Here is a 15,038-nt window from a genome sequence, read left to right as displayed (position 1 = left end):
GCTCTGTCTCTGGTGAAGCCTCTCGCCGCCCCCGAGCCTCTGGCCTGTATCCCAATTCTGTATGCACAAATAAATAAATCTTTAAAAAAAAAAAATGTAGGATATACTACCCAAAAGACACAAAAACAACGATTCAAAAACACACCTGCACCCCCATATTTATTGCTGCTTTATTTATAATTGGAAAGATATGGAATCAACCCAAATGCCCAAAAGGAGATGACTGGATTAAAAAGATGTGGTACATATACACAATGGAATATTACTCAGTGACCAAGAAAGACAAACACATGCCTTTTGCAGCAACATGGATGGAGCTGGAAGGGATCATGCTTAGTGAAATAAGCCAGATAAAAAAAAGAAAGATACCGGATGGCTTCACTTATAGCAGGAGCATAAAGGACCAGTAAGGGAAAGTAATAATAATGAACTATATACTGAAGATATTTTATGGGGATGGAGTGGAGAATAGGATAAAAAATGGGGGTGGGGGAGTGCACAGGACTATGGTGATGGCACATGGGTAAAGTAGTGATGGGAAGTCCACAGAGATTACAACTGAGATGGAAAAAGGCACAAAGTAATGTAAAAATAAACTATAATAATAATAAAAAAAAACTGAACTAAGAAACAAAAAAAGTAGTATACAAATGCTCCATAAATTTTAATACTTTTGTTTATATTATTTATTTCAATTCAACATGACCTAAGTAATGCCTAACTATACTTCTCAACACTTTCATTCAGTCTTTGACTCAAGGCTGATAGCAAGACTTTAAGTGAGTAGGATCTCAGATACAGCAAGATAATGGTGCACACAGGTGACACCAATAGCTAGTGGTTAAATCATCAGGTACAACTGACATAAAGTTAACCCATAATTACATTAGGGACACTAAAACAAAGAAGTAAGACTTTTCTGGAATATGCCAAGCAAAAAATTCATGAACCTATGAGTTTCCAAATCAAGTTTTGTAGTTTTCCAGAGTATCCCCAATCATGAATATTTCTCAAAACTATTATGCTACAGTTTTTGGATAGGCAGTAATTTAGAAACATGTCAGCAGAACATGGTGCTTATAAAAAATTTGGGAGTTACTACAGAATAAATAATTCTAGTAGCCCACTTCAGCAACCCCATTCGAGTGCTCTCTAAAGTATGGTTTATATTTTTTGCATGCTGAAAAGAACTATTTAATGAAATTAAGGATTAAAGAACTTACAGATAACACAACATAAACTAACATAAAAGGAGAATAAATACATCAACACTATAATTTTTCCTCATAATGCACTAATGATATTAGCAAGGAACTTACATACCTGCTACACTCTAACAATGTGACTTTAAGGCGGCCTTCAGTAAGTGCCCACTGCTGTATATGGATATGCTCTTCATCATCATCTTCAAATCCTTGTGAGGTTTGGAATGGAAAAAATGGCTTGAACCTACAAAAGTAAAGATAAGTCTAAATTTCTGAATAAAAGGCACAATTTAAAGCATCATAACAAAACTTACTTGCAGGAAAGCATAAAAGAAAACCAACACCTAAGACTGTATGCGCCCCACAAAATTAAACCTGTTATTATTCCTTCATTAATGGCAACACAGGTACTTTTCATGGCACCCAACCTCCTGGTCTTTTGGCATGTTCTTATTGACATGGCAGGGCACTTAAAACAGAAGGAAAATCCAGAGGTCACCAGTATGCCCTGAAGCTTGGGTAGGGAAATTGAGAGAGTCTTTATGGATAGGTGGAAAGAGCATTATTTAAGTGCAAGAAGATCAAAATTCAGATTACACTGTTTCCTATAGACATATAATTGGTAGTGATCACTACAGATAATGACAACAATATCATTAAAGCAACAATAACAACAACAGTTAACACTAGCAAAGGTGTCCCTCAGATCTGTCTACTATTTGCCACGCAGTATGCAAAGAGCTTTATCTTGTCCTCACAATCCTGAGAGGGAGTATATTAATTACTAGTTCTTTTTACTAGATGAAGAGTGAAACTTAGAAAGGTTAAAAAGTTTGTTCAATTATTATACAGAGTGACAAAACCAGAATTCAAGCTGAGCTAACCCCACTGAAGCCAAACTACCTAACCCTGAGGTTACCAATGAATTATTCAGCGCTTTATGTGCTCCTCCTTAACATCCTGATTTTTATGGAGAAGCTTGTGCTGAGTTATAAACTGCAGGCATTAGAAAGCTTTACTTTGAAACACAATTCATATTCTTCCATTAAACAAAAGACAAAGAAAATGAGAGAAAACTGAGCTTGAGGGTCTATAAAAATTTTCAATTCACCCTACACATTGTCACTAGAGATGACATTTGTCTGCTCAAAAAGCTGTAATGGTTTCCCACTAAGTACACAAAAACAGTTAAGAGTTCTTAGTTTCACATTCAAGGTCCACCACAATTAATCCTTCCAATAGTATTTTTCTTGTTAGAAACTTCCACCTTAGGAAGTTGTACTCAGAAGTTACAAATGCACATTCTTGCTTTCAGCAGGTCTTCCCTACACCTTTCTATCTCTCAAAGCTTACCCAAAGCTGACTCGCTTTCCAAAACTGGTTTTAACAGGTCCTTGGTCATAACAGATCACCAGCTGCTCAGCTTTCATTCTTCTACTGCACTTTGATTGTTGTATATTTATGCCCTGAAATCTCAAATGTTATCTGGGCTCACAGTTGTCTGTACTCCTGACACACATCAGAATTCAAGTGTGTGTTGAGCTGGTTTATAAAAACTCAATACAAAGAATGAAATATTTAGGAAATGTTAACAGTTCACAACAATTTGTACTATAAGACAGTGGGCGGGGGGGCACGAAGATTATACTGTTTGCCAGGTTCCCAATTAATGTGATTAAAAGAAGGGAGGCACTAGCAGTACAAAGACACTGTTCATTGCAAATGACTTGTGCTTCATTTTCTCCTGCTTCTGAATTAGATGGAAGAGAGAAAACTCCCTTGAGTTTCTTAATTCGCATTTCAAGTCATTTGACTCAAACACATCCATGTCAAACTTATGAAAGGAAAACTGGAAATTAAAACTGTGGTGTTAGTATAATGCAACAGCTCAGTTATTTTTTAACACTCAGGACTGTGGCTCCTAAAAACATATACCTCTACTACTCTATAAAATAATACAAATATTGGTATATACACTAGCAACTTTGAATGACACTACAAGTTTGCTAAATACAACTGCTCAACTATTCTTGGCAAACATAAGTTTAAATTCAATAATAAAAAAAAAAAACAAGAAAGAAACCTCAGGAGTATAACGTCAATGTTCTATGTAGTAGTCAATTTGGATTTATTAATGCTCTCTTGAGGGAGGGGCAGGGGTGTACGAAAAGTATTTACGTGCAGAAATACATTAAGATCAGAAAAATGTATTCCACTTAATTGAAAACATAACACTGTATAGATTCTTTAATCTTTCCATCCTATGGCATCCTGCTTCCTAGAATTCATTAGCATTTACAGCAGTCCCTCTTAACTGTGGGGAGCCCAAAATTAACACTGAGTTCTACATACAAAACTGTTTCTTCTACACATAGCTACCTATGATAAGTTTATATATTTTGTTGGGAGTGACCAAAGATTTACTGATAAGGACTGAATTAGGGCAGTAAAGAATTGAGCCTTCCATCCAAGCTTAATAACGTGGTAATAAACTGACCTTGCATCCGGGGTGGGACTAGCTGAAGGTGATAACGAACTGGGCCTCACATCCAGGTTTGATAATTAACTGGGCCTAGCATCCCGGGAGATACAGGTGGGAGGAACTGGGCCTAGCATCAGGGGGCACAGTGATGAGTTACCCCTTTGGAATGTGAACCTGGAATCTATATAAGGGACCCTTCCCCCTTATTGAGTTGGCAGTAGCTGTGGACCCCACTCTAGGGGCTGTCTCAGCTGCTGTCCGGGAGCAATAAACTCTGCTTGCTCAGCCTTTCTGCCTCCCGCCTTCCTTTCTTGTGGCCGGTCACAGAAGTTGAGACAAAACATATTTTTATCAAATACAAACGGGCAAATCTACTTTTATTTATTGGCTTTTCAATCTAAGTTTAAATCCTTAAGGGAGGTAGTAGCAAATAGATTGAGTCCCATGACCTCAGGAGGAAGGTTGCTTCGGAATTTTGTGTGAACCACGCCACTGCTTCCAGGGGCTCATGTTATCTTTCCCCAGATTACTCTAATTTTATTTCATTTGCCACTAGGAGTCACTGTGTTATTTTTGTACAAATAAGCACATCTCTTCTGTAGACAGAATTCAATTTCATCTTGAGCATAATAAACACTTTCAATTTTAAGATGAGCTGCATGCTCTCTCTGGTTCCAGAAACCGTGCTTATGGTCAGCAAAAATGGCCTTGGACCACTACCTTCCAGCCAACTTTGAGAAATCCTAACCCTGTAGGCCCACAGGGTCTAAGATGACAGAAAATGGTAAGGTTCAATTTATAAATGTATGAGATTAACAATAAATAATATAGAACAATTATAATATGCTATATAAAAGTTATATAAATGTGGTCTTTCTCTCTCTGTCCCTCCCAAAAGATCTTATTGTTTGTAGCAGCTGAGCGCAGGTGACTGAAACTGCAGATTAGGCCCTGCAGTATCTCCTGTTAACCTTTCACTGTTTCTCAATCAGGTTCCTAGAAATTCAGCCTTCTCAAACAAATTTCTTGTACTTCCTTCTGTAGAAAACCAGCTCAGAAAGATTAACTTCTTCTAGATGATAGCAAGAGGAGCTCTACTGACCTGTTCTGTGAAACTGTTTTAAAAAGCAAAACATTTTTTGGTCATGGGTTTTAGCAAAGCAAAGCAAAACAAACAAACAAACAAAACAAACAAATAAACAGAAACAAAGCCTCTTGAAACAGTCCTAATGGCAAACAGCAAATGAAAAAACTCCAAGAGAATCTATAAAAGTTTGGTAAGATGATGAGAGCCCCTGGTGTTTGAACCAAGGTTGTCTCACACAAGTTAAGCAGGGCTTCAGGCTGCTGCCCAAAACATAGGTTGCCTCTCTTCCTAGAGAAGCAGGACATCAGTATTTCTCATTCAGCCCTCAGTTACCTACTCCTATGCCAGTTCCAGGCAAGTGTGGCCAAGGGTGGGCACTCCTTTCTTTGACCCAGCCCCCACTCAAGGAATGGAGATTCTACCTTGGGTATGGCGCTCTGAGATGCTGGGTTTCTAACTGCTCTTGCCTTCCCTCATAGGTGGTAGCTCTTGCCATGGCAAGAGGCAAGCCAAGAGGTCCTCAGGTTGTGGTCATTCCCTAGCTGAACTCCATCTACCTCCCATCCAGTTCCTAGAGAGGAGATGTCACTCTTACAGAGACATCTACCACTGTCCCCACCTCTACCCTAGCTCCAGAGTCCTGGCTGAGATATTTTGCTGTGAAAGAAGGCTGTTATAAGGCAGATTAAATGCCTAATCTCTTCCCAAAGGAACCAGTTTCACTTATAAGAAAATATAAGAAGTTCAAACTTAATGGCACTCTCAAGAGCAATGGAGGTCATGATAAAAGACAATGGCAGGAGATCAATGAACGCAATGAAGGTAGCCTAAAGCAGAGGCTGCCTAGTTTGCGGGAAACAACCAGAAATAAGACAGCTGGGAGAAATATAAGGGCAGACAAATAAATATTTACCCAGGAAACTATTCCTTTAGAGGAGCTACAGTTTGAGTGTGTTGGTGTGTACAACAATTTATGCTCAGGGGCACTACTGAAAACACAGGCCCAATATCAGAGACAGAACACAAATAGGGGCTAAAAAAACAAGCAAATAAGTCTTAAGAGAAGGAGTACCTAGAGTTGCTATTATTTGCAATATCTAATTAACAACAAAAAAATTATGGTAAAAAAACACTATTTTTTTGGCTCTAGGTTATGGCAATACAAACAAAAACACATTAAAAAGCAGAAATGTGTAATTCAGAACGCAGGCAACATAATCTGCCAAAGAATGTGACCAGATATGGGATTAAACAGACTTCAAAAAAGCCTTTGTTAAAAACAAGACAATAGGCCCCAAACAGAGTGACTTATGCTAAGATCCACTTCAACAAATAAAGACTTACAGTTTCCATTCCTTCTGGAAATAGGGTCTTAATAAAGCCAGGCAATCAGGAATTATTTAATCAGCACAGAAGTAATCTGCCTTCTCAAGGAAAGTGACCTTACTACCACCAATACACTTTTTGTTAATTTCCAACCTCCTCCTGCCTATAAAAGTCTTTTACTTTATACAGTCTCTCTGAGTTCCTTTCTATCTGCTGCCCAATTTATGAATCACCAAATAAAGTCATAATATCTTTCAAATTAACTCAGTTGAATTTTGGGTTTTTACTCCGTTACAAGTATGTCCACAGAGTTTTTTTTTTTTTTAAAGAACTGAGGTATAGACCATAGGTGCAGGGGGTGAGAGGATTCATCAGAGACCAAGTGGGGAACAAAACAGGAAGATCAACTGAAATACACTGAGGGAAGCAGTGGGCGAGATAGAAGAGGTCTGCTGCTCCCTGGCGGGGTGGGGGTGGGGGGTGGTCAAACTTAAGCTGCAGTCAGTGGCTGCAGATAGCTTCACAGTGCTAAGCTTGAACCCCTGGCGCCACCTTGTGCCCTCAGGGAGGACACTGTTCACAATTTTTTTTAAAAGCATAATTAAAAAGAGGCATTGTAACATATAGCAAACATAAAATTATCTTTAAAAGGACAAAGTGGGAATGCTGCCATTGAAAAACACAGTAGTAAGTGAAATAAAAAACTCACATCTCAACAGCAGATGTGAACAGATAGAAGAAAATAATCAGTTAGACAGCAACAGCAGTTAAGCAAGTCAAAGAAAATGAAAAACAGCCTCAAACGAAGTGAAACCTTCACAAGGAACAGAAAGACTATATAAAAAAAAAAGCTGCCTAAACAACAAAGTCACAAATTACATGACTTCAGTGATAAGAAAATTTAGAATAGAGAAATCTATAATGAAGTAGAACATACTATATCTATATACAATAACATGTATTAATCTCAGTAGCATACATTGAGCCAAAGAAACTAGCACACACTGTATGGTTCAATCACATAAAACTCAAAAAAGAGGTATCAAAACAAAAAGCAGTATTAAAGTCAGGATAGTAATCACTGTTAGACACAGCAAGGAGGATTAGTAACTAGGAGACATATGAGGGACTTCCTGGTTGCTGCTAATATTCTATTGCTTTTCCTGAATGCTGTTCTGTTCACTTTGTAAAAAAAAAATCACTTAATTTTTCTGATTAGTACACTTTTTTTTTTTTTAAAGATTTATTTATTTGTACAGAACTGGGGTACAGGCCAGAGATGCAGAGGGTGAGAGGATTCACCAGAGACAGAGTGGGGAGCAGAACAGGCAGACTGACGAAGTACACTGCTGAGGGGAGCAGCGGGCGGGTCAGGAGAGGTCTGCCGCGCCATGTGGTCACCTCCGGAGCAGGTGGGGATTGAACTCATGCGGAAGTGGCTTTAGCTTCTTAGTGCTGCGCTTTAACCCGCTGCGCCACCAGGGAGGGCCCTGATTAGTACACTTTTTAAGTGATGAGTTATATTTTAATAAGAGCTTAGAAGAAAAAGCATGTTTAATTTTAAAGTGTATTACTTTGCTAACATTTTAAAAATGTATATTTAAATTTTGTACCTACAAGAGAATCCAAGCCTTCTTCTCATGTGTGGATCAGAGAGAATCTTTTTTAACTTTTAAAATATGTTTTTGCTCTAAGATGTTTCTCCAAGACAGCTCTAAAACACCCTGAAAGCCAGCTGGTGACAGCTCCATCACATGGCAGAAGTAAAACTGTTTGCAAACACTGTGGTCTTTAGAGAAAAGGGTTTCCTATAAACCCAATATAAAAATATTCTGAGGTCTAAATCTATTCTTGATTCAACATGCATTTATTTCCTTGCCTGATAATAAATCTGCTGGGAGTTTTCAGCTGAATAAAGGGGAAAATTTTCTAACAATTAGAAATAGTCTAACCCCTCTCTCCCTCCCTAGTGACACCTCCCTCTCCCCACATACACACACAGTTGTTTCAATGTACTATGTATCTTCTATCTCTAGAAATATTTGGGCAGAGGGTTGGAGGAGACTCAAGGAGGGAATGAAAAGAATGCAAAATCATACAACTATAAATGATAGTCCCAATTCCCAGAGATTTGTTTCAAAATAATGAGGGGAGTGGAATTTGGGAATAGATGTCCAAAGTGAACTCATGTTAACAACTGCCTAGCTATGAATATTGGGGGCTCACTGAACTGTTCTCTCTGGATTAAGCTTGCAATTTTCCATAATGAAGAATTATAAGTTTGTTCTGTACATTAAAACAATTTGGATTCTCTTTCTGTTTACTTCTTGTCCTACACTTTCCTTAGCGAAGTTATTTGCTCTACAGCTTCTACAAGCTCCATGTATTGACACCTATGTAAACTGCACACCTTTGCTTAAAAGTGACTCCTCTCCTGCTTTCTCATATTGGCATCACACATTTTAGACAACTGCAAACCTGTTATGTTTTACTTCTACCTTCTCACAACCAGTTTCATCTGCATTCCACCTTTATCATATTGCTAAAATAAAATGTTCCTTCTACTGTTCTGTGTTATATCATTGCTCTAGTTCAAGTTTTCCTTGATTACTTAGAATGTGATTTCTGAAGTTAGGTTTACTCTTCTTAAAAAGAATACTTTTGGGGGGGGTGGGGAGGGAAGTGCATGGGATTATGGTGATGGCACACGGGTGACTTGGTGATGGGAAACCTGTGGGGATTACAATTGAGATGGAAAAAAAAATGTACAAAATGATGTAAAAATAAACTGTTATAAAAAAAAAAGAATACTTTTAACCAAAAGCAAAGCCCCTATCTTTTCACTTCTTTAGTAGAAAGTTACCTTATAGGGACTATTACAAAGATCTAGACTTCACATGTAGTAGAATTTTTGAAATGTAATAGGCATATAAATCCTCGTTTTCTTTATGTCTCTATGCTCAAGTATTATGAAACTGACTTCCTTAATTGTGTCCTTAAAATAATCAATTACCATATCTCATTCTGTTCTGCCATCTCCTATTCTCTGTAATTCCATTCCATCTTCCTATGTTTTAACACTAAACTATCTTTAACAGCTCAATGCCATCTCCTTTATCAACAAATATGTTTACTTGGGAAAACAGGCCAAAGTTAAGACACTGAAGAGCCCACAGTTTTATTTCAGGTTCAGGAATACAAACAGCACTCTATCATGCCCACGAGAGCAGAAGAGTAGCTATTAACAGGCAACTAAGAGTTTTGTATCGTTTTTGCCTATCAGTCTAACAGTCTTGGCTGTCTCACACTAACAACCAGCAAACAAAGTATAATCCAATTTCTCTTAAGATTAATATAAAACTAAACCAGATAAAGTGGGAAATATGATTTTTAAAATGTTTCCTCATTTATTGTTGTCCAGAGGTACCTCAGTATTTCTTTAAATGATGTGTTCCCCTGCTGCTTTTTAAAAAATATAATTTACAAAGCCTCAATTAGCTCTAACTTTTATGTTACACATATTATGAACAGAATGATACATTAGTACAGAACTACCTGTAATCTCGAAAGAAAACAAAATACAAGTGTAATTTATTTTGTGTTTATAAACTATGAACCTAAATATAAAATTTTACTTAGATGATTCAGTTGATATTATATTAAAAAAGAAAATTCATACACTAAGCTCCTCCACATTTACAAAGTTAGCACCACCATATTTCTTCTGCGAGAATGCCAGTGATCACACTGATCCCTCTAGCCTCATTTGGCAGGTCTTTTTTCACTTCAAATTCTACTTCATCTACTTCAAAGTCACCTCCTTTCTGCCTGCCCCTCCCAGACAGTTTTATATACACTTCTTTTATGCCACTAATCACCCTGTTTATGTGTCTATCTGTCTCTCTTCCTATACAAACCCCATTTCAAACTAAATTGTAATTTGCCTAGGGAAAATTAACATACATTAGAGGTAATAGAGAATGCTGATTATTAAGAGCAGACTCTGAAGTCAGACAGCTGGGTTTATAATCCATTCTGTTACTTCCCAGCAATATGACCTGAGTGAACAAACTCTATGACTTTGAAGTTCAGTTTTCTCGTATGCAAAAGGACGATAATAGTTACACCTATCTCACAGTCCTGTTTAAAAAAGTACATGAACTAATAAAAAACATTTAGCAGCATGCCAGCAAACAATAAATATAACTCGCTATTAACATTCAGCTTAAATTTAATATGTTTCCACTGAAATTAAGAAGCTGTGTAAAAAGATATGAAATGCTGTTTGACTTTTAATTATAATACTTGGATTTTTCCAGAGTTTTTCAAGTTTCTGAAAGAAATTTCATAAATCTTTCATATATGTGCTCTATTTTAACAATTGTAATTTAAAAAAAATTTTAGCTATAAGGTGCATGTGTTTTTTCTAAAACTATAGTAGTCTTAAGGTCTTGAGAAGATAGAGAAAAACATCTACTCTAATACAACTTACAAAGTTGAAATAAAATGCAAGGAAATGCTTACATCAAAGAGAGGTGGGAAATCAGAATACATTACTGAATACAGACGATCACTACTATATAAAACAAACTAAAGTCTATGCTGAAAAAAGTATACAGAATCAGGAAAATTTGAACATTAACTGGATATTTAATGATAGTAGACATTATTATAAAATCTGCTTTGGGGATAATGAAAATAGAAGTTCTTACATTTTAGGTATACATGCTTAATATTTGTGAATGAAAGATATGGAGTTTGTTTCAAAATAATTCTTGAGATTGTGGAAGTCAGGTGAGGTCAAAAATAAAACAGGACTGGACATGAGTTAAACTTGAATGACAAATACATAGAGATTCAACTATTTTTTCTACCTTTGAACTATGCTTGAATGTTTTTTTATAATAAAACCTTTATATAATTTTTTTATAATATGAAAAGGGAAATTAATTCCCTTTTCCTAAATAATACATTGGATGTGGTATAAGGCTTGAACATCTCTCTCAAGATACACAGGTTTCATCTGAATAATTCATTCAACCTTTTGAACGTATATTTACGTATGTTCACTATTACGGTATTACTGCGAGGACTCCATAGGTAGAAAATATATAGTTATCGTACTGGCCCAAAACAGAAGCTCAATAAATTCGGTTCCCTTTGTTTCCCTTTCATTTCTCTCCCTGTTCTTCCATAGATTATACAACAGCTGTGTATTACTATTGACTCTCAACCTTCAAGTCTGCATCCCACACCCATTCACAATACCCATCATTCCTATTTTTCTCACAGATAGCTTATTATTTCTTCCTCACTTTTCAGTTTCTTTTGGATAATAGGCAGGGTTAAGCGCAAAGGTTTTAAAGTCAGTACTTAGTTTTGAACATTGGCTCTTAACACTTACTAGCTTTTGGGACTTGGGGAGAGTCTCTTCAATGTTGAAAGCCTCTGTTCCTTCATCTATACAAGGAATAATTAGCACATCTCATATAAGTTTACTGTAAGAATTTAATATTTCACATTATTTAGTACAGTGAGATATTCTACAATTATTTCCTCCCAAACTTTCTATTTATCTCTATTAAGCAAGATTCCTAGAAACCTGTCAGTCAGCAAACTTTCCTTTTCCTGTTCCTTTCCTTTCAGGAATCAGCATTCGCCATGATGATGTTTAAACTGATGCCTAGTTGCTGCCTTCAACTTCAAAGTACACAGGACCATAATTTCAGTCACTATACTAGTAATTAAAAAACAAAAAAGGCGGGGGGGGGGAAAGGGGGGAGGACCTTTGTAAGTATATCAATTTGCAAGTGCAAGGGAACAAATTAACAATAACCAGTATGCTTTCCTATCTTACTACGTATCATCTTTCTACCTGTGTCACTAAGCTTTGTAACTAAGGTTTATATTAAACTGAACATAAACTGACTTAGAAAACCCATGGAGAACTGTTCCATTTACAGAATTTCTTGGTACAATACTGGTACAGTCCATACTTGGGAAAATGATTTTAATTTCTGAACTTTTTTTAAAAAGACTTATTTATTTATGCATATGGAACTGGGGTACACCCAGAGGTGCAGGGGCAGTGAGAGGCTTCACCAGAGACAGAGTGGGGAGCAGAACAGGTAGACTGACAAAATACATTGCTGCGGGGAGCAGCCTGTGGGTCAGGAGAGGGCTGCAGCGCCATGTGAATCACCTGGGTCAGAGATCAAACTCTTGCTGAAGTGGCTTTAGCTTCTTAGTGCTGTGCTTTACTCTCCTGCGCCACCAAGGAGAGCCCTAACTTCTGAACTCTTAAGGAGAAAAAAGTACTCCTTGAAAGCAGTAAGAACAAGAGTAACAAATACTATTACTGGCCCATACTGATCCCATACTATCTTTCTAACAAGAAATGCCAATTTTTATCCAAAATGGCTCATAATTTTCTAAAGTGGTATTATGTACCTGCTGATCAAGAGTGGTAATAGAGTTCTCTCATAATAGAACTCAATAGCTGGTGACTCAAAGGTGAGTCAATGTTAATTGATATCCCATGCACTAGAGAGATAAAGTATCAAATGAGATGAGTTGCTCTGGGAACCAAAGCAATTCTCTTGACAGTGTCTGGTAAATCTCGTATCTTATTATTTTATCGCAACTCACAATGTGAGGGTCCCTTATCATAGCCTAGGATCAATTAAATAAAAATTCTTGACATTCACAAAAGTTGACTGTATGAACCTTAAGAACTGTCCTCAAATTTAAGCTCTTCCTATTCCTCTCTACCAGGTCCCCCAACATGTAACTTGTATTAAGGGAATATAAAAATAATTTTACATATTTCCAACACTTCTGTAAATTATGCCACACTTTCATATATTGATTCTCATGACATAACAATGTATAGCACTGTAAGTCTTATTTTACATGAGGAAACTACGGAGGAAGTTCCAGTAACTTTCATATAATGAATAGCACAATCAAAGCTACCAGGGATCTACTCACCCTTTGCCCTTTAAAACAGCAAGGGGCATAAAACAAATAAAAATAATGCATGTATTTAATGACTATTATCATTAAAGTTTACTCTGAAAATAAGGCAAAATAAAAACCTGTTATACATATGGTAGAAATAAACCAACTTTAGTTTAGACAAGCAGTTATTTACCAAGTGTTTTATTTAAAGGATCACCAATCCACCAAAAAAAAAAATGTTTAAGGACTCCAAAAACCATTTTTTCATATGGGTTGTATCTACTGATTTATTACATTAGAAATTTAAAGTGCTAAGACTTTAAAATCTAGGGATACACAACTCACATTCTATTAGTTGTTAGAATGGAGATGTCATGTAATTCCGAGAAAAGTCTATTGCTCATTTGTTAGAGAATGAGAGTGAAAAAGAGAAATAATATTTTTGTATTATTATGAGAATAGTTTTTGATTTGGAGATTCAAACCACACTTTGAATATCATTGAGTTAGATAGTAACAACTCACAGTCATGACAGTGTTTCTTAAATTCTAAATTGTAACCCATTATCTTACTTCAAGTACATTATTTCTCACTATCTTTTTTTTAAAGGACACAAAAGCAATAATTCAAAAGGAAACCTGCACCCCAATGTTTATTGTGGCTCTGTTTACAATAGGCAAGATGTGGAATCAACCCAAATGCCCAAAAGTAGATGACTGGATCAAGAAGATGTAGTATTATGTACATAATGGAATATTACTCAGCAATCAAAAAGATGAACTCGTCATTTGTGGCAACATAGATGGAGCTGGAAAAGACCATGCTTAGTGAAATAAGCCAGAAAGAAAAAGAAAAATACCAGTTTCACTCATAGCAGGAAGGGGTTGGGGGAAAAATATGTATACATATATATAGTAATTATAATAAAGTAAAAAGAACCTCAACTAACAACTATAAACCAGAGACATTATACCAGGGCAGAGAGGGGAACAAAATTAAAACTGGGGTGGGAAGAGCACATGGGTCTATGGTGATGGCACATAGGTGAAGTGGTGGTGGGAAGTCCATGGAGATTACAACTGAGATGAAAAAATGTACAAAATGAAGAATAATGTAAAAAATATGTAATAAAAACTTGAATGAAGGGCTGTTTTATTTATTTCCTCATACATAGTTCTCTGCAATGCATAGAACTCCACACAAAGATGGTATCAAACATTTACTGAGTAAAGAGAAATCTCTTCTAAGGGCTGGTGGATGGTGGAAAGAAATCATCTTAAGACAGTCATTTCCCTACTATGTAAAGTCATTAACAATGAAGTATAGAGCACAGAAGTCTGGCTATAAGTCAAATATTTTAAGTAATTTAACTCATTTTAAATAAGCATGGCGAGAGCCATGCTACCCACATTGTATGACAAGGTCCTGATATGGAAGAAAATCCTGAAAAGTCAGGATATTCTATAGCTGGTTCCTGCTGGATTCTTTTCGTTTGTTTATGGCCGTTTCCAAGAAGTATGGTTTGTTTTTGGCTGTTCCCAAGAAGCATAGCCATTGTCCAAATATACATTCAATATAAAATCAATAATTATTTGATTGGATTGATTGGCTTAATAACAATAGCATTGTACACAGAACGGCACAGTACGTTGTAAAAAAATTAATATTCCTCTGTTTGAGGGTGCTGGCACAAATCTAGGTCCCACAATAACGAGAGACATGCCATGGTCCAAGAATTCTGGGAAACAAAACCTGTAATCATTTCCTGCCCAGTCCCCAAAAAAAGATCTATAGTTTTGGGCTCTACGTGGTAGCACAATGAAGCTCTCTGAAGCTGATGCAGCACAAGTTCGATCCCCCTCCAGGGAGCTGAACACATGGTGTGGCATAACTCTCCTGACCTGCCAGCTGCTCCCTTCAGCAGTGTATTACAGTTTATCTGCCTGTTCTGCTCCCCACTCTGTCTCTGGTGAATCTT

The 15,038-nt window shown here is 36.7% G+C and overlaps 1 protein-coding gene across 3 annotated transcripts in view; it reads right to left on the bottom strand.

The window, feature by feature from the left end:
- Positions 1 to 15,038, bottom strand: part of PDZD8 (PDZ domain containing 8) — a 60,115-nt gene that overhangs the window by 33,613 nt on the left and 11,464 nt on the right. For 2 of the 3 annotated variants that reach the window (XM_012723842.1, XM_012723843.1), the window contains exon 2: positions 1,324 to 1,449. In XM_012723842.1, the coding sequence (XP_012579296.1) occupies positions 1,324 to 1,449 (126 nt within the window). Of the gene's footprint in view, positions 1 to 1,323; positions 1,450 to 15,038 lie in introns of those variants that run through there. The other variant, XM_012723845.1, reaches the window with a different exon arrangement.

The sequence above is a fragment of the Condylura cristata genome, unplaced genomic scaffold (assembly GCF_000260355.1).
Source record: "Condylura cristata isolate star-nosed mole 26May11 unplaced genomic scaffold, ConCri1.0 scaffold00011, whole genome shotgun sequence".
Lineage (NCBI taxonomy): Eukaryota > Metazoa > Chordata > Mammalia > Eulipotyphla > Talpidae > Condylura > Condylura cristata.
This window is presented reverse-complemented; position numbering and strand designations above follow the sequence as displayed.